Source organism: Peromyscus californicus, unplaced genomic scaffold (genome assembly GCF_007827085.1).
Source record: "Peromyscus californicus insignis strain IS unplaced genomic scaffold, ASM782708v3 Scaffold_6__1_contigs__length_162567912, whole genome shotgun sequence".
Lineage (NCBI taxonomy): Eukaryota > Metazoa > Chordata > Mammalia > Rodentia > Cricetidae > Peromyscus > Peromyscus californicus.
The window spans coordinates 59458686-59485612 of NW_026294584.1; the positions used below are offsets into that span (position 1 = coordinate 59458686).

At 45.3% G+C, this 26927-nt stretch overlaps 1 protein-coding gene across 1 annotated transcript; it reads right to left on the minus strand.

Annotated features, from left to right (window-relative positions):
- Nucleotides 1-346: 346 nt before the first annotated feature.
- On the minus strand, nt 347-26609 carry Pdia4 (protein disulfide isomerase family A member 4). Its single transcript, XM_052720572.1, has 10 exons — nt 26361-26609; nt 21253-21427; nt 15060-15265; nt 11921-12059; nt 8496-8701; nt 8222-8380; nt 6159-6310; nt 3648-3804; nt 2714-2947; nt 347-1100 (listed from the first exon to the last, which is right to left on the minus strand). Exons 1-10 carry the CDS (start codon nt 26446-26448, stop codon nt 685-687), a joined length of 1932 nt encoding a protein of 643 aa, XP_052576532.1. The 5' UTR covers nt 26449-26609; the 3' UTR covers nt 347-684.
- Nucleotides 26610-26927: the final 318 nt, after the last annotated feature.

Here is a 26927-nt window from a genome sequence, read left to right on the forward strand (position 1 = left end):
AGTTATTGAGGGGATCAGTATATTTTCTCCATTATTAGCAGCCTACCATAACTTTTCTGCCAATACAAGGGCCTGAGATCATTTTATTTTAACAGTGGGACTGGTAAGAGAAACCAGTAGTGGTCACACTGTCACTACCCACCACCCAGCATGTCCATCCATCATGTGATGTTGCTTCAGCCCGGACAGGGACACGGCTCTGAGGTCAGGCTGAAATGCCATCCTGGCTAGGTGTCGGGGGAGTCCTCACTTGGTGTCATTAACAGGAAGAAATCAAAAACAAACATACCAATGGTTACCTATTTTTAAGCTAAAAGCTGTTTGAACAAGAAAAAGGCAAACGACATGATTTGGCAAAGATTTTTTAAACTTTAAATTAAAAAAAACTCTTACACAGAAGATCCAAAACTTGTTCGAGGAAATACTAAAGTAAAAGGTTAAAAACCAAACCAAACCAAACAAATCAGATCCCAAATGATAAAAATAGATGAATCCTCCAAAAAAATGTGGTCTAAACTATCAAGTCATTCATGGCTATTCAGTACTCAGAGCATGAAGTGGCATAACAAAGCATTAGAAAAAGAAGTCAGGACACTGCCATTTCACTGACGGCTCACTTGCTTGGTGGCCAATGCTGTCCACTCCAGTGTCTGGTCCCTCCACCTCCTGCAGACCAGCGGGCCTTTAGAGCTCTTCCTTGCTCCTGCTCTTCTTTGTGGCGTGTTCATCTATAAACTTGCTCAAATGCTCCAGATCTCTGTCTCCGCCCTCAAATTTAATTGGGTTCTGTTTGTCCCCACTGGGGGCAAAATAAATGGTGGGGAAGCCCTCCACCTTGTATCGGTCGTTGGTGATGTCGTTGGCAGTAGCGTCCATCTTGGCGATGACCAAGTCCTTCTGGCCCTTGTATTTCTTGCCTAGGTTGGTGTAGATGGGCTCTAGCTGCTTGCAGTGCCCACACCAGGGTGCATAGAATTCAATGAGGACATCCTTCCTGGGGTCCATCACGATGGCATCAAACGTCTTCCCCACCACCACCTTGACTGGTCCCTTGTTGTTCTTGGGGACTGGCTGGGACTTGATGACTGGCTTCAGTTTTCCTGCCAACAACACAAAGAAGTGTGAGTGCTTCAAGGCCACGGATTCTGGTACTCTAGCTGAACCAGGCACCGAGGCAAGCGGAATCAGTGGCTCTCAGTTCTTAGCCCCCCTCTCTAAAACCTCCCCCACCACTGGGCAATGCATGATAAAGCACCTTGTGCTCTCCCAGTCCCTGCAAAGTCCAGTCTAGCAGAGACAACGCCCAATGCGGGAGAGCTATTGACAGCACCAGGACCAAGAGCCCGAAAGCTCCGTGGGGGCAAGATCAACTTTGTGATGCCAAAACTGTCCAAAATGGGCAAGGGTCGTGGTAAGACACCACATGGCCAGCATTGAGAGGGAGGTGCTTTGGTCAGTCAAGATCAATAAAGATTATGTATGCTTAGAATTTCACATCAAGTATTCCTCACGTTTAAAACCCTGTTTCAAAGAGCTTTGAAATGCTTCCAAGATATACTAGCTCCTTTCTTAAAAACAAAACCGAAACCAAGCCGGGTGGTAATGATGCACACCTTTAGTCCCAGCACTCAGGAAGCAGAAGCAGACAGATCTGATTTCAAAGCCAGCCTGGTCTACAGAGTGAGTTCTAGGACATCCAGGAATGTTACACAGAGAAACCCCATCTCAAAGACAAAACAAAACAAACAAAAACAAAACCAAGCAATCAAACCAAAAAACAAAGGAAAAGGGACAGTGACACATAACTATAATACCAGCATTTGAGAGGCTGAGGCAGGAGAATCACAAGTTTGAGGCCAGCCTGAGATATGATGAGACCCTGTCTCAAAAAGCAAAAACAAAACAAAGAATAGAGATTCTGTCTCGGGGCTCCCAACCCTGAGGTATAGGAGAGGAAAAATTAGAATCAGACTCATGAGCACAAGTGTTGGGGGGTAGTACAGAGAGACACCAAGTCAAGTTTTTAAGTCACAGAGGCCTTCAGCTGTACCCAGACTGTGCCCTGTCTGTCTGGGATGGATGCATCTGGAGATGCCCCCTGGAACCCCTGTCAACCAGTTTCTTAAGGATGATGCTACTTAATAAACTCTCACCTGGCTTTTGCTTTCAAAGTAAATATTAGGCTTGCCAAAATGGAAAGACAAAACTAAACCTCCTAAATGGTCCAACGTAACATTTAAGTTGCCTTGGTGCCTCAGTTTGGGGGACACACCCAGTCTTTCTCCAGGTAACGGAGTCAGAGAATGAGTTGCTTTGGACTTAGGAGTGGGAAGGGGAGGGAAAGGTAGAGAACCTACTGGGTCTTTTTCTGTGTGTAGCTTTGGAGAGGACATTAGGTGTTTCCCTCTATCACTTGCCACCCTATTTTTTATCGTTTTTTTGTGAAGGGGAGAGGAGGTGGGGCAGAGTCCTTTGCTGGCATGGAAGCTACCTGTCTTTGTCACCCAGTGCTGGGGTTACAGGCATGTGTGGCCACACGCACCGTTCACATGAGTGTTGGGGATTTGAACAGCATCCAGCATCCACCTGCTTCCACAGCAAGCACCTACTGACACATATCCACACCCCCTTGCACATTGCAGGATGCCAGATATTCCTTTGACCTGAGCAGGTTCTGTGTTTTTCCCAAAGGGAGACTTTGGGCTCAACTCACCTTTTTTAAAAGCTGTAACAAACTCCCGGAGAGCGTCTGAATCAAACTCTTCTGGCTCCATTGCAAACTTCTTCCCACTCTCATCTAGGATGGCCGCATTGACGTCCTCTCCACTCTCACTGAGCCCCAAGTCCTTCACCTCTGTGGCATAGTCTTCCTCATCAGCAATGGCAAAGGTGTACTCAGGGAAGTCCTTGGCCACCTCCAGGACTTTGTTACGCCAAAACTGAGTAGCTGAAATGGACAAAGGCTGTGGACTAAGCGGCTGAGCACAGTAATAGTCCTGCCCTGGACTGTGAGATTTAGGATTCTGGCACTGATGTTCTCTGACAAGGCATAGGTCCCAGATATACCTCCACAGGACAGAAAAGCACACCGGGCCGAGCCACACTGTGTGAGCAGGTGACCTAAGTCCCAGCAGAGCTGTGCACTGGCACAAAGCACTGTCTGGAGCCAGAAGCTGGTTCAGCACCAGATCTGCAACATCATCTCTAAAGAGGTACTAGGCTTGACTCTTTTTTTTTTAAATTCTATTTTCTTTCTTGTTATTTGAATTTTTATATTTATTTATTTTGTGGGCATGTGCATTTATGCACATGCTGTAAGAGTGTGTGTGTGGAGGTCAGAGAACAACCTGTAGGAATTGGTTTTCTGTCCACCACCTAGGTCCTGGGGATTGAACCCAGGTCCTCGGGCTGGGCCCTGAATGTTTGTACTTGCTGAGCCAGCTCTCTAGCCCTAGGTTTGACTCTTGACTCCCCTTTTGCTGTAACAGGAGGGAAAAGAGGTACTACAAGGCTCAACTGAAAATCCTATGCTATAAGTAAAATATGCCCACACCACTAATTGGAGGGCTCTAGAGTAAGATCTCTAAAAGCGACAGCAGCCGCCCGTCCCCCCCCCCCCCCCAAAGGCCTTGGTAGGTAGGTCTCACCAGCTCTGTAATCAAAACTGAAGTCCACACTGTAGTACACAACCACAAGGGGGCGCTTGGTGTACCGCTTGCCGTCATTAGAGGCTTTTCGATGGCCCACCAGGGGCAAGGCGTGTTTCACCACATAGTCCTTGATGGCTGACACTTCTGTGGAGCCCTGTTTCAAGGAGGGCACAGGTGAGAGAAAGCCCAACAAGAGGAGCTTTAGCTAATGTGCCCTCAGAGTCACTGTCAGACGCAGATGTCCTGGAGGGTTCAGACAGGAGGGCCAGGGACGTTGTTCACTCACCCCCTCTAATCACACTGTAGCAACTCCCTCCCCATAGTCAACATTAACAGACCCCTTCTTTTGATTTGAACTCAAAAGCCCAACGAGAAAGGGCTTAATTAAGAGTCTTAAAAAGTAACTACACGCAGACTGATCTGTGCAGGTCTTTCCATATTCAGTCACCCAGGCTCCATAAGAGCCCTGAAGTCCACTTGATAGATAAAACTCCAGCTAGTAGGTGGCCAGGCAGAGCTTTGCTGTAGGCCACAAGTAACCACACCTTTACTCTTCAGGTTGGACTAGAGAGCAGTGAAGCCTCAAATTAGAATCTAGAGCCTGACAAAGCGACATGGTGGGTGAGCTGCTCAACCACCGAGACCATCTCTTCTCTGGAGACTGTTCTGAGGGCTTGGCGCAGTCATAAACAGGTGGCTGTACGTAACTGGGCTCAATACACAGCCCTTTAACACTGGCCCACGAGGCTCTTCAGGTGAGATGTTTCAGTGTCAAGTGAATCCAACAAGTTTGTGCGGCACCTCCGACGTGTCAGAGTGGCAGTTTCTAAGGGACACAGAACTTGGGCAGTTGTCCTGGAGACTGGAGGTCCCTAGGGCTCATACTTAGGACTCAAGTCAAGCCCTTGACAGATACCACCTCACAACTACCAAGGGAAGGACAGCCACCTACCCTTCACAGCTGAAGAAACTTGTACAAGCTTATTAACCCGCTGGCCCAAGTCTCAACACTTGTCATACAATGCAGAGAACACAGTGAGCCCAGAGTTCCTGTGTAGATGGGGAATCAGGGACCAGAAGGCACACGGGGCTGAAGCGGCAGTGCAGAGGGAACAAGATGTCAAGGGATCCATTCTGATCTCAATGGGTGTGTAGGAAGTGCTAAAAAAGCAAGCAAAGACGCCCTGGAGGCAAAGGACCACACTGTCTTTAATCACATCTCCATCCCCGAGACAAGGGAGACAAGGTTCACCTAGAGAGCAAATTCAAGAGCAGGGCAGCAATGATGGCCTGCAGACAAGATGGCAGGGACCTTAACCCTGTAACCTTTCTGGAGTATAAGGATCCCTTCAAGAATGTACTGAACTGTCAGGAGCAATGACACACGCCTTTAGTCCCAGCACTTGGGAGGCAGAGGCAGATGGATCTCAGTGAGTTCGAGGCCAGCCTGGTCTACAGAGCGAGTTCCTGGACAGCCAGAGCTGTTACACAAAGAAACTCTATCCTGAAAAAACCAAACCAAGCAAACAAATCTATCTCCTTTTAAAAATAGTTTCCAGCCGGATGGTGATGGCGCATGCCTTTAATCTCTGTGAGTTCGAGGCCAGCCTGGGCTACAGAGTGAGTTCTAGGAAAGGCTCCACAGCTACACAGAGAAACCCTGTCTCAATCCACCCCCGCACCCCCCCCCCAAAAAAGAAAAAAAAAGTTAACAACTTTGCCTCAAAAAAAACCTCAAAGAACCAATAAAAAAAACTTAATGATCCAGACCCCCTCTTGGAAGCACACTCATCTGAGAGCTGTGTCTGACCATAATGGTCCACAACCCCAATTAGGATCCCTCTTTGGTTACATGGTCTCTGACTAAAGATGAAAACAAGAAGATCTGAAGGAGTGGTGGAATCACTCTGAGGACACTGTGGTCTTTCTGGTGGTTTGAGTAAGAAAGGTCCCCACGCCGGGCGGTGGTGGCGCACGCCTTTAATCCCAGCACTCGGGAGGCAGAGCCAGGCGGATCTCTGTGAGTTCGAGGCCAGCCTGGTCTCCAAAGCGAGTTCCAGGAAAGGCGCAAAGCTACACAGAGAAACCCTGTCTCGAAAAAAAAAAAAAAAAAAAAAAAAAAGAAAGGTCCCCACATAGGGTTCACATAGTCGAATGCTTGGTAGTCATGGAGTGACACTATTTGAGAGGGATTAGGAGGTGTGGCCTTGTTGGATGAAGTATGTCACTGGTGGTGGGCTTTGAGATTTCAAAAGTCCATGCCAGGCCCAGTCTCTCTCTTTCTGCCTATGGATCAGGATGTACCCCTCAGCAACTGCTCCAGTGTTTTTAAGAGTTGCCTCAGTCATGGCATCTCTTCACAGCAATAAAGGAGTAACTAAGGGCATGCCACGCCCTGTGGGCATAGAAAACACTCCACATTTCGAAGTCCAGGTGTTAGTGCATGTAGAGTACCCAGGGGCTAGCATAGCACAGGATGCTTCACATCCCTGAAGAGCCCTCACTCACCTGAACATCCATGACATTGCTCCTGGGCTCATACTTAGACTGGAATTTCTCAGGCTGCATCAACACCAACTTCCCCATGGAGACTTTCAAGAACTTAGCTATTTCAGTGCTGAAAGTGTGGTGAAATTTGTAATCTTCTCTCAGGTTGTTAGCTGACAAATTAACAGAATACATCACATTGTTAAATATCAGGTTTATGAGCCTCACTGGCCAAGCAAGGGCCTGAAGGGTATGACTAACACTGTAAATTCTGAATGGACAATATCCAGAGCTTATGCACACAAAGGAGCCTGTTTTTAAAACTCAGCACAGATATAATATCTAAGTCTTCCATCTTAGAATTTTCCAGAAATACAAAAATCATGTTCACAGAAATTTAGAGCTATTTGTTAGAGCAAATGCCACCTTCCGTCTACGACAGGTAGCAAACTGGCACTCAGGATGACAGTACCTCATAGAGGACATTCAAGTATCTCAAACTCCGATGACCTGACTGAGGTTTCAAGTGGTCATCCTGAGATTAGGGACTCTGCATTCGGCCAAAGCCCTGGGTGGGCTGGACTTTCCCTAGGTAAGTTTCTTCCTGATTAGTCAAGAACAGACAGATGATAGTTAACTAACCAATCAAGACCAAAGAAACATGAATTAAACTGAGCTCCTCTCTGAAGTTCTGACAAAGCACCAGACTGAGTTGGGCGTAGTAGTGCACACCTTTAATTCCAGTACCTGGGAGGCAGAGGCAGGCAGATCTCAGGCAGAACTCTGTCTTGAAAAACCAAACCAAGCAAACAAATCCATCTCCTTTTAAAAATAGTTTCCAGCCGGATGGTGATGGCGCATGCCTTTATTTAATCTCTGTGAGTTTGAGGCCAGCCTGGTCTACAGAGTGAGTTCCAGGATAGCCAGGGCTGCACAGAGAGGACTTGTCTCTAATTAAACAGACAAATCACCAGCCTGAACTGGAAGTATGCATAACTGTTGTTGTACCTCAGAGAAATCAGCATGAGTTGGCACGTGGCATGCTGAGAGTGTACTTAGTAATGCAGACTAAGCTTTGTGTGTGTCAAAGGGGAGCTGAGGAAAAGGTGGTAAGGAGGATCCGAAAAACTCAAACCCTGGGCTGATGGAGTGAGTCTGTGGCCACAGTTTTAATAACTAGCAAGAGCCAGGACTTGAACCCAGGTCAGAGGTGTTGCTCCAAGGCCAGAGCTGTTCTTTCTTTCTTTCTTTCTTTCTTTCTTTCTTTCTTTCTTTTTGCATTTTTTTTATTGGCCATTCAGTTCTTTATTAGACCATCAGGTGTTTTAGACAGACACAGTATCACAGCTTCACAGAGTTAAACAAATGCAACATAAACAAAAGTAACACACCTTAAAATAATATTCTACAACAGAGAAAGAAGAAAAGAAAAAAATCTTGCATTGTTACAGGGTTTTACATAATGTTGAGTGCTTTCTATATTCTTGGAGGAGGTCTGGCTGGCTGGCATGGATTCTCCCATGAAGTCTGGTTTACTGTGTTGTAACTTGGCTTTTTTTTTTTTTTTTTTTTTTTTAATGCCGAATGCCGTTTATTGAAGGAGGGAGGCGGTCTTAAATACAGGCTTACAGCACAATGGGAGAACCCCGGAGGGCAGAAGTTCACTACCGATGTTTTACAATCTTGCATCTAAGCTGTTAAAGCTGTTCTTTCTTGCAGAGATACTCAGGAGAGGAGCAAGGCAAATAAATTAATGTGATTGTGTGGTATGGGGGAGATGGTGCAGCTGGTCTTTATGCATTTAGCACGTGATTATGCAACCCATCACCTAGGACAGCCATAGGGACTTGACCTACAGCCCTAGCCCAAGGCTGGAAAGCTTATTCCCAAAGGTACTACACTGGTTCTTCCATGGAGCCATTTGCTACACTTACTCTTTCTGTAGTACTATGGTACTAGAGTTTGAGTCCAGGACCTCATGAGTACTAGACAAATAACCTACCACTATGCTAATTTTATGCAAAACAGCCTACCTCCCCAAAGCCTTAGGAATGTGGCGGGCATGTTGTTTTGTCAGTACTTACCAGCATCCTGATACTGCAGGTAGGCTGGGTCACTGTCTCCCTGAAAGACCCCAATGATGACTACATCATCTCCATCCTTCAAGAACTCCTGGACCTGCTTCAGATTCAGAATCTCCTTTGAGGGAGGCCCAGATTGCTCAATCATGTAGTCAACAATTCCTAGGAGCAGAGCACATGTCTGAGGAAGGTCCTTGCAGCTGACCTCATCCTCTAGCTCCCAGCTGTATAAAGGAAGTTCCCTTTCCACACAGTATGAGGAAGGTAGCAGCCATACCATATTTCTCTCGTGGGCCATTGTAGTCAAAAGGCCTTCCTTTTCGAAAAATTTTCAAAGTGGGGTAGCCAGAGACACCAAACCTCTTGGCCAGGTCTGTCTGTTCAGTGGCATCAACTTTGGCTAAGGGAATTGGGGGAGAGCGCTTGCTGAGCTCCTTGGCTGCCTTCTCATATTCAGGGGCAAGTTTCTTGCAGTGTCCACACCTGCCAAAAGGAAGTCAATTCCATTAGGGACTTGTTTCAGCTAAATGAGGTGCAGAGACCAATCTCATGTTCCTAAGCAACTCAGTTACATCCACCAAATCTTGGAATGTCTCCTAGGTGAGACTGCCAAGACAGGCCCCACAGTACATGCCAAGTTTTTTGTTTGTTTGCTTTTCCCCCAAGACAGGGTTTCTCTGTGTAGCCTTCGCTGTCCAGGAACTTGCTCTGTAAACCAGGCTGGTCTCGAACTCAAGAGATTCACCTGCCTCTGCCTCCTGAATGCTAGGATTAAAGGTGTGCACCACCACTGTCTGGCTAACCAGGTTTTTATAACATGAGCTTCCTGTCATGGCATTCACATGCTAGAGGCCCATATATGTAGACAGAAGCACAACAAACGGTGGTTTGCTGTGGGACGGTCTTTCCGTATGCTGTGAATATATGCTGTTCCCACTGGTTAATACATAAAGCTGCTTTGGCCTATGGCAAGGCAGGATAAAAGCCAGGCGGGAAATCCAAGCAGAGACACAGGGAGAAGAAGGGCAGAGTCAGGGAGACACCATCCAGCCACCCAAGGAGCAAGATGCCAGCAGACCGGTAACACTACAGCCACGTGGCAATATATAGATTACTAGAAATGGGTTAATTTAAGTTCTAAGTGCTAGTTAATAACAAGTCTGAGCCATGGGCCAAACAATCTGTAATTAATATTAAGGCTTTGACTGGTTATTCGGGGATAGGCAAGTGGGAGAGATTAGTCTGTCTACAGTGGTACAAGGTGAAACAATGGAAGTCTAGAGAGCCCATGTCCTGAGAAAGGAGAGGATTTTCTTGGTTGGGAACTGGAGGCTGTCCATGATGCAAGTCAAGAATGGCGTCAATGACAGCTGCTGCTCTCTTGGCCTTTGTCTCACACTGAGTGAAGACAACAGGTTAGCCGGATGTGAAGTCTGAGAGAGCCAACAACATGAACAGGGGCACAGAGAATCAGTGTGACAAATTCTTCGCCTGCAAACCAACCAGAGCAGGAGAGAACCACGAGCCAGAGGCATCTGCAATTAAGGTTATGATGGTGAGCATAGACTGTCTAGGGGCCAGAGTAGCAGTAGAGCACATGCCTAGCTGACTGGCACCCAGGGTTGACCTTTGACGGTATACATACCACCGAACAAAATGTAAATAAATGAAATAGACAATCTACACCATAAGACCCTGATGACTCTCTTTTTGGTTTTTTGTTTTTTGTTTTTTGTTTTTCGAGACAAGGTTTCTCTGTAGCTTTGGAACCTGTCCTAGACTAGCTCTGTAGACCAGGCTGGCCTCAAACTCACAGAGATCCACCTGCCTCTGCCTCCTGAGTGCTGGGATTAAAGGTGTGCGCCCACCACCGCCCGGCTGACCCTGATGACTCTTATCTGACCCAGACACATCAGGTTCTCAGGTCCTCCCAGTTAACATTAACACTGTCTTGACCACGTCGTTAAGAAAATTAATTAAAGGTACATCCGACAACACAAACTATCTGTAAGAAAAGATAACTCCCCTCTTAGGTGCCATGAGCTTATGAGGTACTTAATGAAGTGGCTAGGTTCAGGGTCTGCTATATGTAGCTCTTGGGTGGTCACTGCGGTGGTTTGAATGAAATGTATCCCATAGTCTTGGGCATCTGAATGCTTGGTTCCTATTTGGTGGTGTTGTTTGGGGGAAGCTTAGGAGCTGTGACCTTGTTGGAGGAATTTGTGTAGCTGAAGAGGGCTTTCGGAGTTAAAAAGGCTCCCACTACTTTCAAGTTGCTCTCTGCTTCATTCTTACAGTTCCAGATGTGGTCCCTCAGCTTCCTACACCTGCTGCCATGTCCCCACTCTGCCATGGTATAGACCCTTCTCTCTCTGGAACCGTAAGGCCACATAAACCCCTTCTTCTATACGCTGCCTATGTTGTGGTGTTTCCTCATAGTAACTAATACAGTCATAACCAGAAGGGGTAAGTGATCCGCTAGTACAATGTCATGTCCCCCCACCAATGCCAGGTCCCTTCTAGAGCAGTGTAAGTAGGGTTCCAAGGGTGCCATGGGCTTTTCTGCCCCCCAATAGAGGTTGTCTCCTTCCCTCCCCAGCCATCTTCCTCTCTGTCACCCCCTTGTGCTGTCACCCAACGATGAACTGTCAGAGTGGTTTCTGCTGCAGAAGCCAGAAAGCCACAAGTTTTGGCTCACACAGGCACTGCCTGGAGCCAGGGTACCCTACCCCTTTGCTATGCATCAACCACAGCCTCTACCTGCTGATTCTAGGCCCCGAAGCTTCTTTTCCTTGCTGACACTCTGGGGCCTCATTCATGCAGACGCTTGAGGACACTCTTTTAATGCCTTCTGCTCACATCCAGAATTCATCATTTAGTCTCTACTCTAGTCTGCATGGCCCATCCTGTAGTCTGACTTTCCTTTGGGCCACCAGCTCACAAGTAACAACATGGAGACTTACTATTAATTATGAAAGCTTGGCCTTAGCTTAGGCTTTTTTCCAACTAGCTCTTATAGCAGAAGGCGCCTTAGGCAGACACACATCTTTACAGTATAAACAAATGTTCTGTGCCACTATCCTGAAAAATGCCAAGTCTGCTCAAAAATCAGAACCCCTGGCTGCGGGATGAAGAATGCATCAGGACAAATGGTGCCACAGGCCATTTCCTGGGGAGTTCAGGGGCTCCCAGAGCTATACAAGTCTTTTCTCAGCCAGGTGTGGTAACACATGCCTGAGTTCCAGAACTCAGGAGGTCGAGGCAGGAGGACTGCTCCAAGTTGGGAGGCCAGCCTGAGGTACATAGTAAACCAAAAGCAGGCTTGAAAGACGGCTCAGAAGGTAAAAGTGCCTGTCATGCAAGGCAGACAACTGGAGTTCAATTCCCCCGAACAGAGGTGGGAGGAGATCACTCACTCCACAACGCTGTCTGTTCTCACTGCCACATACCTGCTGTAACACACACACCCGTACTCACACACACACTCACACACACACACTATACACACCCACACGATAACACAGTTTAAAACGAGAAGTTCCTTCCATGTGCACTCCCATGACTTCCTCTATAACCATCACACTTCCAGACTGCTGCCTCTGTGTTAACCTGTGCGGGCTGTGGCCTGCAACTTTTCATCAGTGCTTAGCAGGGTGCTGAACACTCACTACCCTAAAATCACGAACCCGACTGCCAACCTACCATGGGGCATAGAACTCCACCAGAATGATGTCTGCATTATTCACAACATCGTCAAAGTTGTCTTTAGTCAATGACAGCGTGACTTCAGGTGGAGGTGTCCAGTCAGGCTGGGAAACTTCTCTGACTTTGGCAACAATTTCTAAAAAATAAAACAGAAACAAAAGAGACTGAATGCATTGCCACCCAAGCTAGCCAGTACTTTACCTCAAACCCACAAGCTGGCAGAGAGTGGGGACAAAATGCCAGGATCCACAAAGACAGTAGAAAATGTGTGACTTGCTGAGCTGATCTTTAATCAGTCTCCTCAGAATTTGGGAAGACAATCAAGTCAGAAGGTCTCATTTCCAATATGCCATTTCTGCTGCCATTGATGACTGCAGCCTTTTCTTGGTGGTATGCAATCTACTCTAGTGAGTGATTTCCTCCATTCCCAGACTGAACCAGCTGCAGGAAAACCCTCGGTGGTCACCTCCAGCTGGGTTTCATTGAGAAAAATGTGGTGGTCTGAACAAGAATATTCCCTATGCTTGAATGTTTGTTCTCTGGTCGGTGGAACTGTTTGAGAAAGACTAGGAGGTATGGAGGAGGTGTCACTGGGGGTAGACTACGTAGTTTCAACAGCCCATGCCAGGCCCAGTCTCACGCTCCGCCTATGGATCAGGATGTAGCTTTCAGTAACTGCTTCAGTGCTTGCCTGCATGCCACCATGATGATAATGGACTAAACCTTTGAAACCGCAAGTGAGCCCCCAATTACATGCTTTTTTTTTTTCCTAAGAGTTGCCCTGGTCATGGTGTCTCTTCACAGCAACAGAACTGTGACTAAGTCAGAAGATTATTATCAATCTTGCAACATTCCTGCAACATATAGAAACTATGGATGTGTTCAACCACGTGTATCCAGCACAAGCATCACAGGCATCATGAAAAATGGCCAAAAAAAAATATCTAGAAAAATTCAAAAGAAGAGCAGCAGCTCCTACTGCACAGGCTGCAGCAGAATCGCCTGGGAAGTGATTATGAATGCATGCCTAGGGACTGTGAGATGACTCAGCAGGCAAGCCTGAAGACCTGAGATCAATCCCCAGGACCCACATGGCAGGAAAGAACCAACCTCTCCAAGTTGTCCTTGGTCTCCATATACACACCATGGCATGCTCAGAACCATAACATATGCAGATAAATAAATGAAATAAAAATGTTAATTAAAAACATAGCTAAGATATTTCTCAGAAATGGAGTCAATAGCTGAAGTGGAAAATAACACATTCTTAAAATAAATAGGTCAGCTAGGTAAGCAGCACACGCCTTTAATCCCAGCACTCAGGAGGCAGAGGCATGCAGGTATCTATGAGTTTGAGGCCAGCCTGGTCTACAGAGCGAGTTTCAGGACAGCTAGAGCTACATAGTGAGACCCTGGCTCAAAAAAAAAAAAAAATCAAAACTATAAATATAAAGGCCAAGGCTGAGGAGGCAGCCCAAGCAGTAACATTTTTGCTTACTATGTAAGTTACTCTGGGTTTGATTCCCAGCACAAATATATATTTGATTCTTAGAACCAGGAGCTGTAAACTTTGCTCTTTACTACAGATATCACCAAGAGCCAAGGAGACCACTGCTGCCAAAGAACAGTCTTCAAACTGAAGCTGCATGAGACACATCTCCACACGTTCACTCTATGAACCGCTCACACCCACATATTAACATTTCACTCAGAGGGCATGGCCACGGGATGAGGATCCACTCTGACACATGCAGCTACAAAGGTTCCAAAACGGGCCTGGAAGCCAAGGCTTAGAGCTGGGTGCGGATCTGTTTATCTTTTTCTTCCCTTTTTTTTTTTTTTCCATGTATGGATGTATATTCAATGCAGATGGGTACACACGCATACCAAAGACTTGAATTGATGCTGCGTATATTCCTCAATTGCTTTCCACTTCATTAAGGCAGGGTTTCTTAGTGAACCCAAGCTCAATAATTCTGGATAGCCTAGCTAACCATTTTCCTTGAAGAGAGTCCCTTTCTCTACCTCCCAAACACTAGGATTTCAGGAGGCTGTCACTTAGTTGGCTTTTATTTGGGTCCTGGGGATCTGAACTCCAGTCTGAACTCACACTTGCATGGCAAGCGCTCTATCCCCTGAGCTTCCTCCCTAGCCTCCTGACTTACTTTTAAACAAACACTGTTTTCCACCTGTTTGGGGCTTAAATTCCTATGTACTCCTATGACTAAGATGTACTTGGTAAGTAAAGACAGCAATACAGAATGGTATCTAAGATATCCTAACAGTTGTGTAAAAATGAGAAAAACTCTTCTTATACACACACAAACATACTTGCCTTTTTTTTTTGATTAAACTATCACTGAAGACTACAAAAGTAATTTACTAACCGAAACCTTTCCTTGGAAGGAGTTGAATCACTCAGGGTCGGGGTACAAAGACTTTCTTTAATCAAACACTTCCCATTATGAGGCAAATAAACATTACCTAGTTATCAGACAAACACACTGTGCATCAGTGAAGAGCCACATTTCTGTAGCAGAAATGAAGTCAGCATGGCGGCTTCTACTCGCAATGCTAGAGTTCCAAAGGCCCAGGCAGAAGGACTGCCACAAGTTCAAGACTGACAGCTTGAATTAAAGAGATCTTGTCTCAAAAAAAAAAAAAAAAAAAAGAGATCTTGTCTCAAAAAAATAAAACATAGAAGGGGCCTGTCTAGGTCATGTGTTTATTTCACGGCTATAAAGATAGAGACCCTTTTTAACATTCTTTCTAGTGTCCCACAACGGGAATGAGAAATTCAGCAGCATTCAATGTATGGGTTTTTTTTTGGTTTTTCGAGACAGGGTTTCTCTGTGTAGCTTTGCTCCTTTCCTGGAGCTCGCTCTGTAGCCCAGGCTGGCCTCGAACTCACAGAGATCCGCCTGGCTCTGCCTCCCGAGTGCTGGGATTAAAGGTGTGCGCCACCACCGCCCGGCTCAATGTATGTTTTTAAAGGATGAAAGGAGGCATGTCCTTGGCTGAAGACAATACTTTTTGTGTGTGAGTATGGTTGTGTTTTCTTTCACATGTGTGTATATGGGCATGTGGAGGCACTCCTTAGGCACCATTCCCCAACAGCTCACGTGCTGGCGCTCACCTTCCTGGGTCCTGGAGCCCTCATAGTCAACAGCCTGTCCCTTCTTCAGGATCTTGATGGTAGGATAGCCACTCACATCAAATCTGCTCGCCAACATGGATGCTGAGGTTGCATCAATCTTTGCAACAGCAATGGGAGGATCATTATCCTTCAAAGTGCTGGCAATTTTCTCATATTCTGGAGCAAACTGCTTGCAATGTCCACACCTAAGAAATTAAAGGAAGAAGAAAAAGAATTACCTGTATCCACGGAGATTGAAATCTAATAAGACATTTTAAAAAATGGAAGCTTTATGGAAAGACTTGTAGCTGAGACATACCACACATAACAAATAAGGAAAGTCACAGGAGCTGTGAATTCTAGCTTGGGCAAATACTTTCAACTCTAAACCTACATGACTGTTTCTATTACACTTGGCCCTCCATGTCCATAAGAGCCATATTCACAGAATGGATCAAAATTAAACAAGAACTGTGGATGTAGCTTAAGTGGTAGAATGTGTGGAATATTGCTTTACACTATGTGAATATGTCATTGTGATTGGCTTAATAAAGAAGTTGACTGGCCTATAGCTAGGCAGGATAAGGTCAGGCGGGAGAACCAGACTGAGAGGATACTGGGAAGAAGAGGGCATTGTCTCGGGAACTGAGAGACAGACATACTAAGAAAAGGTACTCAGACACGTGGCAGAACATATATAAGTTAATAATAATAATAAATTAACATATGAGTTAATTTAAAATGTGCGAACTAGCTAGTAACAAGCCTGAACTACTGGCCAAGCATTTATAATTAATAGTAAGTCTCTGTGTGGTTATTTGGAAACTTGCTGGCAGGATACAACGTAGATAAAACCTGAGAAAGCTTAAAAAAAAAAGTCCCAAACACAGAAAAAGGGAATCAAACTTGGTTTCTTGGTGACCACCTTTCCTTGGGTAGGCTTGATGTTAGCAGTAAACAGAGGCACGGTTCCTTTAAGGGACAGCTTCCTGGCTCGTGGCTAGGGGCTAACATGGGCACAGCTCTTTTTTTAAGAGACCCTGCTACCAAACACTTGGTGCTACTTGGTAACAGTATGAACACAACAACTTCCCAGAGCTGGGACTACATGACTCCCGGCAGTACCTCCAACATAAAGCTAAGCTCTCAGGAAACGGAGGGTGGAAGGGGCCAGCCCCCATCCATCATGCACCGGTGCCATTCGCTAAGCTCAGCAATGCTGGCGGCTGACACAATAAAGATTCGTCTCATGTGATCAAAAAACAATATTGATGCTCAGCAAAGACAGATGGGAAAAAAACCTCTGAACAGGTTACAGTGGGGTTAAAAATATCCATAGGCTTGGGAGAGAAAAGAGGAAGGGCAGAGACAGTCATAGACTAATAAACAGTTTAAAAATAATCAAGTCCTTAAAAAGGAGTAAAGTAAAATGAAAAAAAAAAAGCCATGTAAAGATGAGAAATACAAAGAATCTGGATGCTCTACATTATTGTGCTGTCTTTAAAATTTTGATTGCTAATAAAAGAGTTGCTAAGAGACATTTGATTATGAAAGCTGCTAGATTAAACCAACCTACATATTTTAGAAATATCTTAACTTCAAAATGGAAGTCAAAAGGTATGTTGCTTTGGGGAAGAGGTTAGGCTTTTATTTCCACAGGAAACGAGAGGCTATGGATTCATTCCAGGGTGATATGGATCACGTTTGATCAGGGAAGACCCCCTAAAAATTCTGGCTACAGACAAAAAGAATAAACCTGAAAAAACAAAACAAAAACAAAAAAAAAACCCCCACATAACATATATTTTACCTGCTCAAACATAAAACAAAAAAACTTGTGTAAAACACACAGTCTATACTTGTATTAATACAGATATGTATGTTACCTTTAAAAGTTTATATATTTTCAGAACAAGGGGACCAGACACCAATGAAAACAGATAGCCCAGGTGATCCAGCATCTCAAAATGCCTCTGTCACAGTCTCCTCAGAATTCTGTATCCAGAACAGCTTCAAGGCTGCTGGCTGAGATGGTCTAGTCTCACAAACTACTACAGCCAAGACTTAACCATTATCCTGATTTTCTCAAGGTTCCTCCAAAGATACCACCACCCACAGAAAACAGGAAGTAGTCTAGAGAACAACACCCATATTCCCAAGAGATGGATTATGGATGTTTGTCATTGTTTAGGGGGTTTGGTTACAAGTTGTTATTGGTCATAGTTTAAAAAAAAAAAAGCTAAACAAAAGAGTTAAACCAAAGATCTCTTATTTTATTTTTTTTTTGTTTGTTTTTTTCAAGACAGTGTTTCTCTGTGTAGTTTTGGGCCTGTCCTGGATCTCACTCTGTAGACCAGGCTGGCCTCAAACTCACAGAGATCCATCTGGCTCTGCCTCCTTAGTGCTGGGATTAAAGGCGTACACCACCACTACCCAGCTCAAACATCTCTTTCTAAAGGAAGAAAGGAGGATATGATATAGAAATGATAGGAAAAAAGGGTAGATTATTGAATCTACTTTAATTCCCCCTAAAAAACTATTAATCTCAAAATACTTTTACATTGGTATAGATTCTGGTTTACTGATACAAACTTAAAATTATTTTTGCTATACTATATGAATGTTTCTACTCGTTTGGGGTATTGTGCTTATGTGGCTCATTTAAAAATGTAATGTATAATTAAAAATACAGGCTAGAGCCGGGTGGTGGTGGCGCACGCCTTTAATCCCAGCACTCGGGAGGCAGAGCCAGGCGGATCTCTGTGAGTTCGAGGCCAGCCTGGGCTACCAAGTGAGTCCCAGGAAAGGCGCAAAGCTACACAGAGAAACCCTGTCTCGAAAAAAAAAAAAAAAAAAAAAAAAAAATACAGGCTAGTAGTCATCTGTAATAATCAAACTTGTTATATTAGGCATGTTTTTAAGGCTAAACAGATATATTTAGATAGATAGATGGTCTTCAATCACTTTATAAAGACCTACAGAATGTGGCATTTAGTATGTTTAATAGCCTAAAGTTTTTCATGACAGTGAGACATGGCAGCTCTTGACAACACCAATTTACTTCAAAAAGATGATGGGCATCAAAGAACCTCTGCATGGAGTTTGCTGTCTTTATGACAAAAGCTAGCCATTTGGGCAAAAGACTGCCCTTGCCTCAATTACTGACATAATAGTGTCCAAACTGGACTAGCAGGATGCAAAAGAAAGCAACCGATAAACTTTGCCAAGACAAAATAGAACAGTCCTTAAAACTTCCTGCTTCTCAAAAATGTCTGTCAGCTATACTAGGCCTATAAGCCAAAGGTGGATGCCCCAACATTACAGAAGACCTCTGGTTTACTGTCCAGGCAGCCAGATGTAATGTTAACTAATGATTGGGACATCTTTCTGGGGTCTTTGACAAAGTTAAAGACTAAATAATCAGACTTAAAAGTTTTCCTTAGTTATAAAAAAAAGTAAATTAGGTATAAAACCTTAAACTCACAAAGATAAGATAAATAACGAAGTATTTTCTCCAAACACGCCAAATACAAATGGACTGGACATTGTAAGTGCAATTCTTAGTTGATAACTGTTTTTGTTGTATATAATTTTACTATGTTAAAGTTACAACCTTCCTTTTTTATTTAAACAAAAAGGGGGAAATGTGGACTATTCCCTTACACTGTGTGAATTTATGTCACTGTAGTTGATTTAATAAAGAAGCTGACTAGCCTATAGCTAAGCAGGATAAGTTTAAGCGGGAGAAACAGACTAAGGGGACACCGGGAAGAAGGGGGCGGAGTCTCAGGAATCACAAGGAGAAGCAGAGAGGGGATGACCTGCCATATTGCCATACTGAGAAAAGGTACCCGAGCCACATGGCAGAGCGTAGATAAAAAATATGGGCTAATTTAAAATGTAAGCATTAGCTAGTAACAAGTCTGAGCTATTGGATGAGAATTTATAATGAATTATAAGTCTCTGTGTGGTAAGGGAACTTGCTGGCGTGACAGAAACGTCTGCCTACAAGAGTGCTTGCCTTGTGTGCAAGGCCCCACATTTGACCTCTAGTGCAGCAACAAACTACAGCATCTGTGCGGATTTTGACTTTCTTATCATTATTCCCTAATCAGAGCAGTGTAACTATTTAAATAACAAGTTAACCTAGATGATAACCCAGACATGATTTAAAGAATATGAGAAGGTATATAAAAAGTCTTATGTGATACCATGGCATTTTATAAAAGGGATTTAAGCACCTATGTATTTTGTTGACTACAGGGGACAGGGGAAGCTGGTTTAATGTGCAAATCTGTCTTAAAGTTTGGCCAGTGACTTTCTTTATGGGGTCTATGAGGTTAACTCTTCACATAGGAAGTTTTTTACACTCAATCTGAATAAATTGTGGCATTTTCCAGATGCTTCCTGACTTACAAGGACATCAGCAGTCTGTCAACATGTAAACTGTTACTGTTATTTGAAAATGAACTACCAGGCAGGAGAGATGGTTCAGTGGTTCAGAGCACTGGTTGCCCTTCCAGAGGTCCTGAGTTCAATTCCCAGCACCCACATGGAGGCTCACAACCATCTGTAACTGTAGCCCTATGAGAGCTGTTGCCCTCTTCTGGTGTGCAGATGTACATGCAGATAAAACATCCATATACATAAAATAAAGAAATCTTAAATTTTTTTTTTAAATGAACTACTAGGTTGGAAGTAGAGCTTAGTAAAGCATTTGTCTAACATGTTCAAGGCCCTGAGTTAAAATTCCCAGAACCACAAAAAGAAAGTTGCTAAAAATGAACTAATAAGCATCACTTTTTTTATTCAGGGTTGTCAAGATGACTCAGTGGTTAAAAAAGCTTGTTGTGCAAGCCGGAGGATCTGAGTTAAATTCCCGATCCCAAGATAAGCAAAAACTGACCCACAAAAGTAGGTCTAACTGCTACACTCTCACGCACGTTATAATAATAAATACGATAAAAAATTTTGGTTTTGTTTTAATTTCTTTTAAGATTTATTTTTATTTGCTCTGATTTTTTTTTTGATGTTATGTTTATTTGCCTGTATTTATGTCTGTGTGAGGTTGCCAAATCCCCTGGAACTGGAGCTACATATAGACAGTTGTAAGCTTCCATGTGAATGCTGGGAACTGAATCCAGGTTCCAGTGTTCTTAACTAGTGAGCCATCTCTCCAGGCCCCTTGTTTTAATTTCTAACACAACAAATGATAAACATGACCCACATAAAAAGCTCTTTGGGGTCTTCAATCTAGAGTGTTAAGAACTCTTGCAATAAAAAAGCATAAAAATAGCTTATCTATAAAACAGGAACATAACCTCAGAACTGCTAAAAGTATTGTTTATTTTACAGAAAACAATGAAATGCCTTTACCCCACATATTAGAAAACTAATGTGAGAACATCTTACCACCTCAGAAGTGAAACAGAGAGCACAGGAGGAAGAGAAAAGAACAGAAGGGGCTCTGAGATGCAAAGCAGCACAGGAGCAGTCAGGGATATAACAGTTTCCACGCACTAAGTCGTGAGGGGTAAAACAGGAAAAGAATTTGTATTTGCTTCCCCAAAGCTCTGCACATGAGAACAAAAACGAAACAATGAAATATCCCCATGGTCAACAGCCTGCACCTGGGGCTGCCTTGGCCTGCCTATTCAGGAACAGACTACCACTCTACGGCGAGGGCTGGCTAAAGGCTGCTGATGCCAGCTGAGCAAGGACTGAGCCTCTAGTTCCCAATACTCTGACATCGAGAGTTGGAGTTCTAGAGCTGGTGGGATGACAGCACAGCAGGTAAAGTCACTTGCCACCAAGACTGATGATCCAAGTTCTATCTCCCAGATCCACAATGGCAGAAGAAATGACTCCTGCAAGCTGTCCTTACATCTACAAGCATGCCATGGCACACACACAAAATAATCAAAAATATAATAACTGTCTAAAAACACAATAATAAAATAAAGTACTAGAAAACAGGAAAGAGCTGGAGCTCTTGCAGTCAGACCCTTCATTTCATCTAGGCCCTGAGTGACTGAGGAAGTCAAGCACGCAGGGAGGCTGTAACTAGGCCCTGAATGACCAAGGAGGTCAAGCACGCATCAGAGAGGCTGTAACTAGGCCCCGAATGACCGAGGAGGTCAAGCACGCATCAGAGAGGCTGTCCAGCTGTAAGGACTGACAAGCTGGTACTTACCAGGGTGCATAGAACTCCAGTAGCACTGTATCTCTGTCAGCCACAAAGTTGTCAAAGTTTGCATCATTTAAGACCAAAACACCATTTTCTTCCTTAACTTCCAAGTCATCTTCCTCTTCTTCATCTTCCTCCTCCTCCTCTTCATCCTCAATGGCATTTTCTGTATCTGAAGCATCTGACCAGAAAATACCCATGCTGGTTAGGAAACTCACGACTGTTTTACAACTTTGCCAGCAGCCCAAACTCTCAAAACCAGTCATGGGGGCTGTATATTCTATCCTAGAAATCCTGTTCCACTCTGCATACTGTAGGCTACTTTAGATTCCATGTAGGGTGATCCAAATGCCCCAGGACCTAGATGTAGGATCAGCATGCCATGGGCTCAAAGTCCACTGTCCTGCTGTTTTCCAGGACCTCAATAAACCTTCCCCAGTGACACTTTACCTGCCTGTTCCCCCCAGGTATGCAGAAACCCAGGATTCACTCTTTGGTATGTACTTAAGTTCGACTTCTGAAAAAGCTTTACTTCATATTCTTTAAAAATAGCCCATAGGCCTGATCCTTCAGAAGGCCAAAGGGGAAGAAAACAGAGATATATGCTTTCCTTAGAAAACCAGCTCCGAAGCCGGGCGGGTGCGCACACCTTCAACCCCAGCACTTGGGGCAGAGGCAGGTGGATCTCTGTGAGTTCGAGGCCAGTCTGGGCTACAAAACAACACAGAGAAGCCCTTTCTCGGGAGAGGGGGACGACACCAACAACAACAACAAAAAACCCAGCTCCGAGTAATACTCAGAGAGGAAGAGACTTTGAGACAACAACTTTACAGACTTATGGAACCAACGTGCATTACACCAAAAGGAGCTTGCTCCTGAGACCAGGCTGGCTTTGAACCTGCCCCCTGCCTCCCAAGTGCTGGGATGAAAGGCGTGTGTAATGGCAGTAAACAGATCTATGTGCAGCAAGCACACTGCTCCTTTCACCCTGAAGCCAGAACATGTCAAAGGGCCAACTATTTTTTCAGAAGCTCAGTCAAGAACACTGCTAGTTAGTGTCTGGGACTGTGAGTACACTCAGGGCCTGAAACCTGTTCCCAGGATCCAGGGACCCCTGAGACTTGTGGAATGTATTAAGTAACCGAACGCTGGCTCTGTAACTGTGGGTACAAGGAGACCCTGTGTTACACCCACACTGTTCTTTCACAACTCTCAGCTTTGATCAGTATTAATGAAATTTACCAACCTGTAAAATTATAAAAACTCGACCTCCATTTCATCTCTATTGGTCATACTTTACTCACTTTCCCCCAACTCCACACTACCTTCTCCTGCCTTGCACATCCCTTCCTTCAGTTTAGGCCTACATTCTTCCTTTGTTAGAGGTAAGAGAAACAGCTCTAAAATGCCCATTTTCAGAGTAGAAACCAAGCTGGCTTGTGCTTCTCTCGCCCACTGCTTCCTCCTTCTGGGCACCATCAAAACAGGTGTTAAGGATAGGGAAGAATCAAGGGGACAGGCTCTCGGGTGTGTATCCAGGAAGGTCGGAGTATGGGTCCCTGACTGACGTTTGACAGCACGAGGGTAGCCGTTTACTGCACGGTTGCACAGTAAGTTCATCACCACAGGGGACCTCTCCTGATGAAACACACCAGAGGTCTGGAGAGATGGTGGCTAAGAGCACTTCCACTCTCTTGGAAGACCTAGGATTCAATTCCCTGCAACTACGTGGTGGCTCACAACTGTCTTCAACTCCAGCTCCAGGGGATCCAGCTCCCTCTTCTTGCCTCTGCAGGCACTGCACACACACGGTGCACACACTGCACACACACACAGGCGCACACATAGGCAAAATACCCAAACACATAAAATTTAAAAAATAAATAGCCAGGTGGTGGCGGCACACCCCTTTAATCCCAGCACTTGGGAGGCAGAGGAAAGCAGATCTCTGAGTTTGAGGCCAGCCTGGTCTACAAAGTGAGGTCCAGGACAGCTACACAGAGAAACCCTGCCTCAAATAAAAAAATAAGCAAGCAAGTAAGTAAATAATTAAATAAATAAATATGATTTGGGGAGCTGGACAGTTTAGTGGTTAAAAAGCACCCCATCTTTCCAACCCCATCCCCAATTTGGAAAACTGAAAGGTTGACACCTCTGCAATTTGAGACGAGGACTAGCTCTATTAGTTTTTTTGTTTTGTCACGATAGAGATCAAACTCAGGGCCTTGCACATTTAAGTTAAGTGCTATACCACTGAATTACATCTTCAATCAATAGCTTTTAATCCTGTCTATCAGAAACCAACACAGTCCTGAAAGCTAACCACCCCACATCTTACTACAGATTACGTCTCACTAGGCTTCATTTTTTTTTTCCTTAGAGAATCTCATGTATCCCAGGCTCTCTTTAAACTTCATATGCAGCAGAAGATGGCCTTGAACTGATTTCTGTCTCCAACTCTGGAATGCTGAGATTACAAGTATATGTCACCATGGTTAGTTTAAGTGGTACTAGTGGTTGAATTTGGGGGCTTCATGTATGATACTCATGACTCAAGCACTGTACAAGTCCAGATTGGATCTCACTTTTAAAGTCTGGCATTCTAGCCTAGAAAATATATCCAAAACTTCCCAGTGCCTTCTGAAAGGGTGCAATCTTCCATATCCCCCTTCACATTAGTTAGCCCACAGTGTAAGGCTGGCCACTCCTGAAAGGTGGGGGATCGAACCAGATTACTGGAGTCCCTGTCAACGACCTCTGAACAAATCTGATGATAACACTGCATCCCTGACCAGACCAGGCACTGGCAGTTACTGACTCGGAGGATGTCCCTACTTCTTCAGTGGGCCACACTCCACCCTGCCAAGGAGGAGCTACTATCAGCCAGACAAACACTCTTTAGGCCAACATCAAACTGTGAACAACAGAAAAAGAAAGGTAACTAATGATTAATCATTACAAATGATACTTAGTATGGACCAAGCACCAGTGAGTGAAGCTGAATTCTCTCTCTCCCTTTGTAGTGCTGGGGATGGAATCCAATACCTTGTGCATGTTAGGTAAGTGATGTATCACTGAACCACATGGCCAGCCCCACCAAACCTGAGGACCTAGCCCAGGAGGACTGTCATTGGTCCAGACACAACAGAGATTCCTGGGTTCACCCAGGGCAAACTGTTTCCAGGGACTGCATCAGTGACCCAAAAGATGGGACACTGGCTAGTCTAAACAGCCTTTGAAGTCTACTCACCCAGGCCTCTCAAAAATTCACACTACACAGCATTTTAACCCCAGCACTTGGAGGCAGAGGCAAGCAGATCTCTTGAGTTCAAGGCCAGTAGTGAGCTCCAATCCATATAATGAGACCCTGTCTCAAAGAAACAAAAATCACCCTAAAACAGACCACTGCCTCAAAAACCAGGTGTTTTGTTTGTTTGTTTTTATCTATGTTCTAAAAGTATCCACCAAATCACACTGATTCTCAAACTTTTTTTTTTAAAGATTTATTTATTTATTATGTATACAGTGTTCTGCCTACATGTATGCTCGCAGGTCAGAAGAGAGCACCAGATCTCATTATGGATGGTGGTTGCTGGGAATTGAACTTGGGACCTCTGTAAGGGAAGCCAGTGCTCTTAACCGCTGAGCCATCTCTCCAGCCCCCATTTTTTTTTTTTGTTTTTGTTTGTTTGTCTGTTTGCTTTTCGAGACAGGGTTTCTCTGTGTAGTTTTTGGTGCCTGTCCTGGAACTCACTCTGTAGACCAAGCTGGCCTCGAACGCACAGAGATCTGCCCGGCTCTGCCTCCGGAGTGCTGGGATTAAAGGCGTGCGCCACCTTCGACCGATGATTCTCAAACTTCCACGTGGGCTTCCTCACCACTCCCCAAGCCTAGTCTGCCATAAAAAGTGAAAAACTTGCTTAAAATGCAGAATCTGGCCTCTTCCTATTTTGGTGTGTTTTGGTTCTCTATAAGAAAGGAGCACTCAGCCGATTTGGATAAAAGCACCAAGACATCCTTGTAGGCAGGACAGATACGTGGCTCCCTTTTCATTTTTACTCCTTTCTGCCTGAGCAAAGACTCGTGAACCAATGATCCACACGGATCTTACTCAACCTAAGAGTATAAAGTTCACATCCCCCCCTACACACTAATCTTAGAAAATGGGGTTTGTTTATATTAGAATAAGAGTAACAAGATAGTGGTTAGAAGGGCAAAGGTGTCGATCAGATCTGTTCTCTAGGAACAGCGATTTTAACTAGTACTTCCTAATTTCAAAGGTCTCATGTTTTCGGCTAGATGATTTCGAAGAAAAGGCGGGGGCATACGTCTATGAGTTACATGCACTGTTCCTACTACAGCACATGTCTCATCAGCCTCGACTCTCAAAACCCGGTGCAGAGACTGGCAAACAGGTGCTGAATAAAATGTTTGTAGAAGGAATGGTAGCTCCCGTTTCCATGAAAGACGAAAACAAAGCCTGCGTTATTTCCAAATCTCAATTTGTGAAGTAGATGCCCGATATCCGCGACTGCCTCTTACAGGTCCTACTAGCGGCTCTCCCGCCTACGTCCCGTTTCTAAAACCCGTTTTGGAAACGTCTGACCTTCCCTCCATGGGAGTATTCTCCAGGAAATTTTACTCACCTGGGCAGAGGGGCAAATCTCAGCAATGAGGGTGAAGAGGCAAATCCCTCCACGTCTTAGGCTCGAGTACGGATTCATAAGACCCAAACCCCTTGACTGGGTACTGCACTGAAACTCCAGCAAGTTCGCTGCGCCCGGGTCACTAATTTCGCGTGTGTGTGTGTGTGAAGCACCCTTTCAGGCCCCTTTGCAGTGTGTGTGTGTGTGTGTGTGTGTGTGTGTGTGTGTGTGTGTGTGAAGCACCGTGTGTGTGTGTGTGTGTGTGTGTGTGTGTGTGTGTGTGTGTGTGTGTGAAGCACCGTGTGTGTGTGTGTGTGTGTGTGTGTGTGTGTGTGTGTGTGTGTGTGTGTGTGTGTGTGTGTGTGTGTGTGTATGTGTTTGTGTGTGTGTGTGTGAAGCACCCTGTCAGGCCCCTTTGCAACCCACGCTAGGTGTTCCCAGCCAGCGCCGGCCCGCCCACCCGCTCACCTTCCTGCGCATCGCCAGCGCTCGCCGCAGCCAGCAACTGTGTCAGCGCCAAGAGCAGGACCAACAGCCAGGCTTTCCGGAGCTTCATGGTGAGGCGCGGAGCGAGGCCTGCAGGGACCGGCCACCGCGGAGCTCTCACGGACCGCCCGAGCGATGCCGGAGCGCAGCAAAACCTCCAGGAAGTTCTGCTCGGCGATTGGCTAGTGGCGAGGAAGCCGCGGGCCGGCCAATCCCCGCGCGAATCGGGACGAGAGCCGTGGCGCCCCGCCCACACCGACACCTCCCCGCGGCCCAAGCCCTGTGCGTCGGCGCGCCCAGCAGCTCAGCGTTTAAAACTCCGAGCCCTAGCATGAGGTGCCCCCTTCTGATTGGCTGCGCCGCGACCACCAATCACCGGCTGCCACTCGGTTTGCCTGGAGCGCCCAGGCCTAGAAAGAGTGCGGGGAGAACAAAGGCGCCTAGCCCTGCCCAGGGGGCGGGGCTCGGGCGCTCCTGGGGGAGGCATTGGTGGGAGGCCCACTCCCTTTGGCCAAGCTAGGCAGGAAGAACACGTGTAAGTAACTCAAA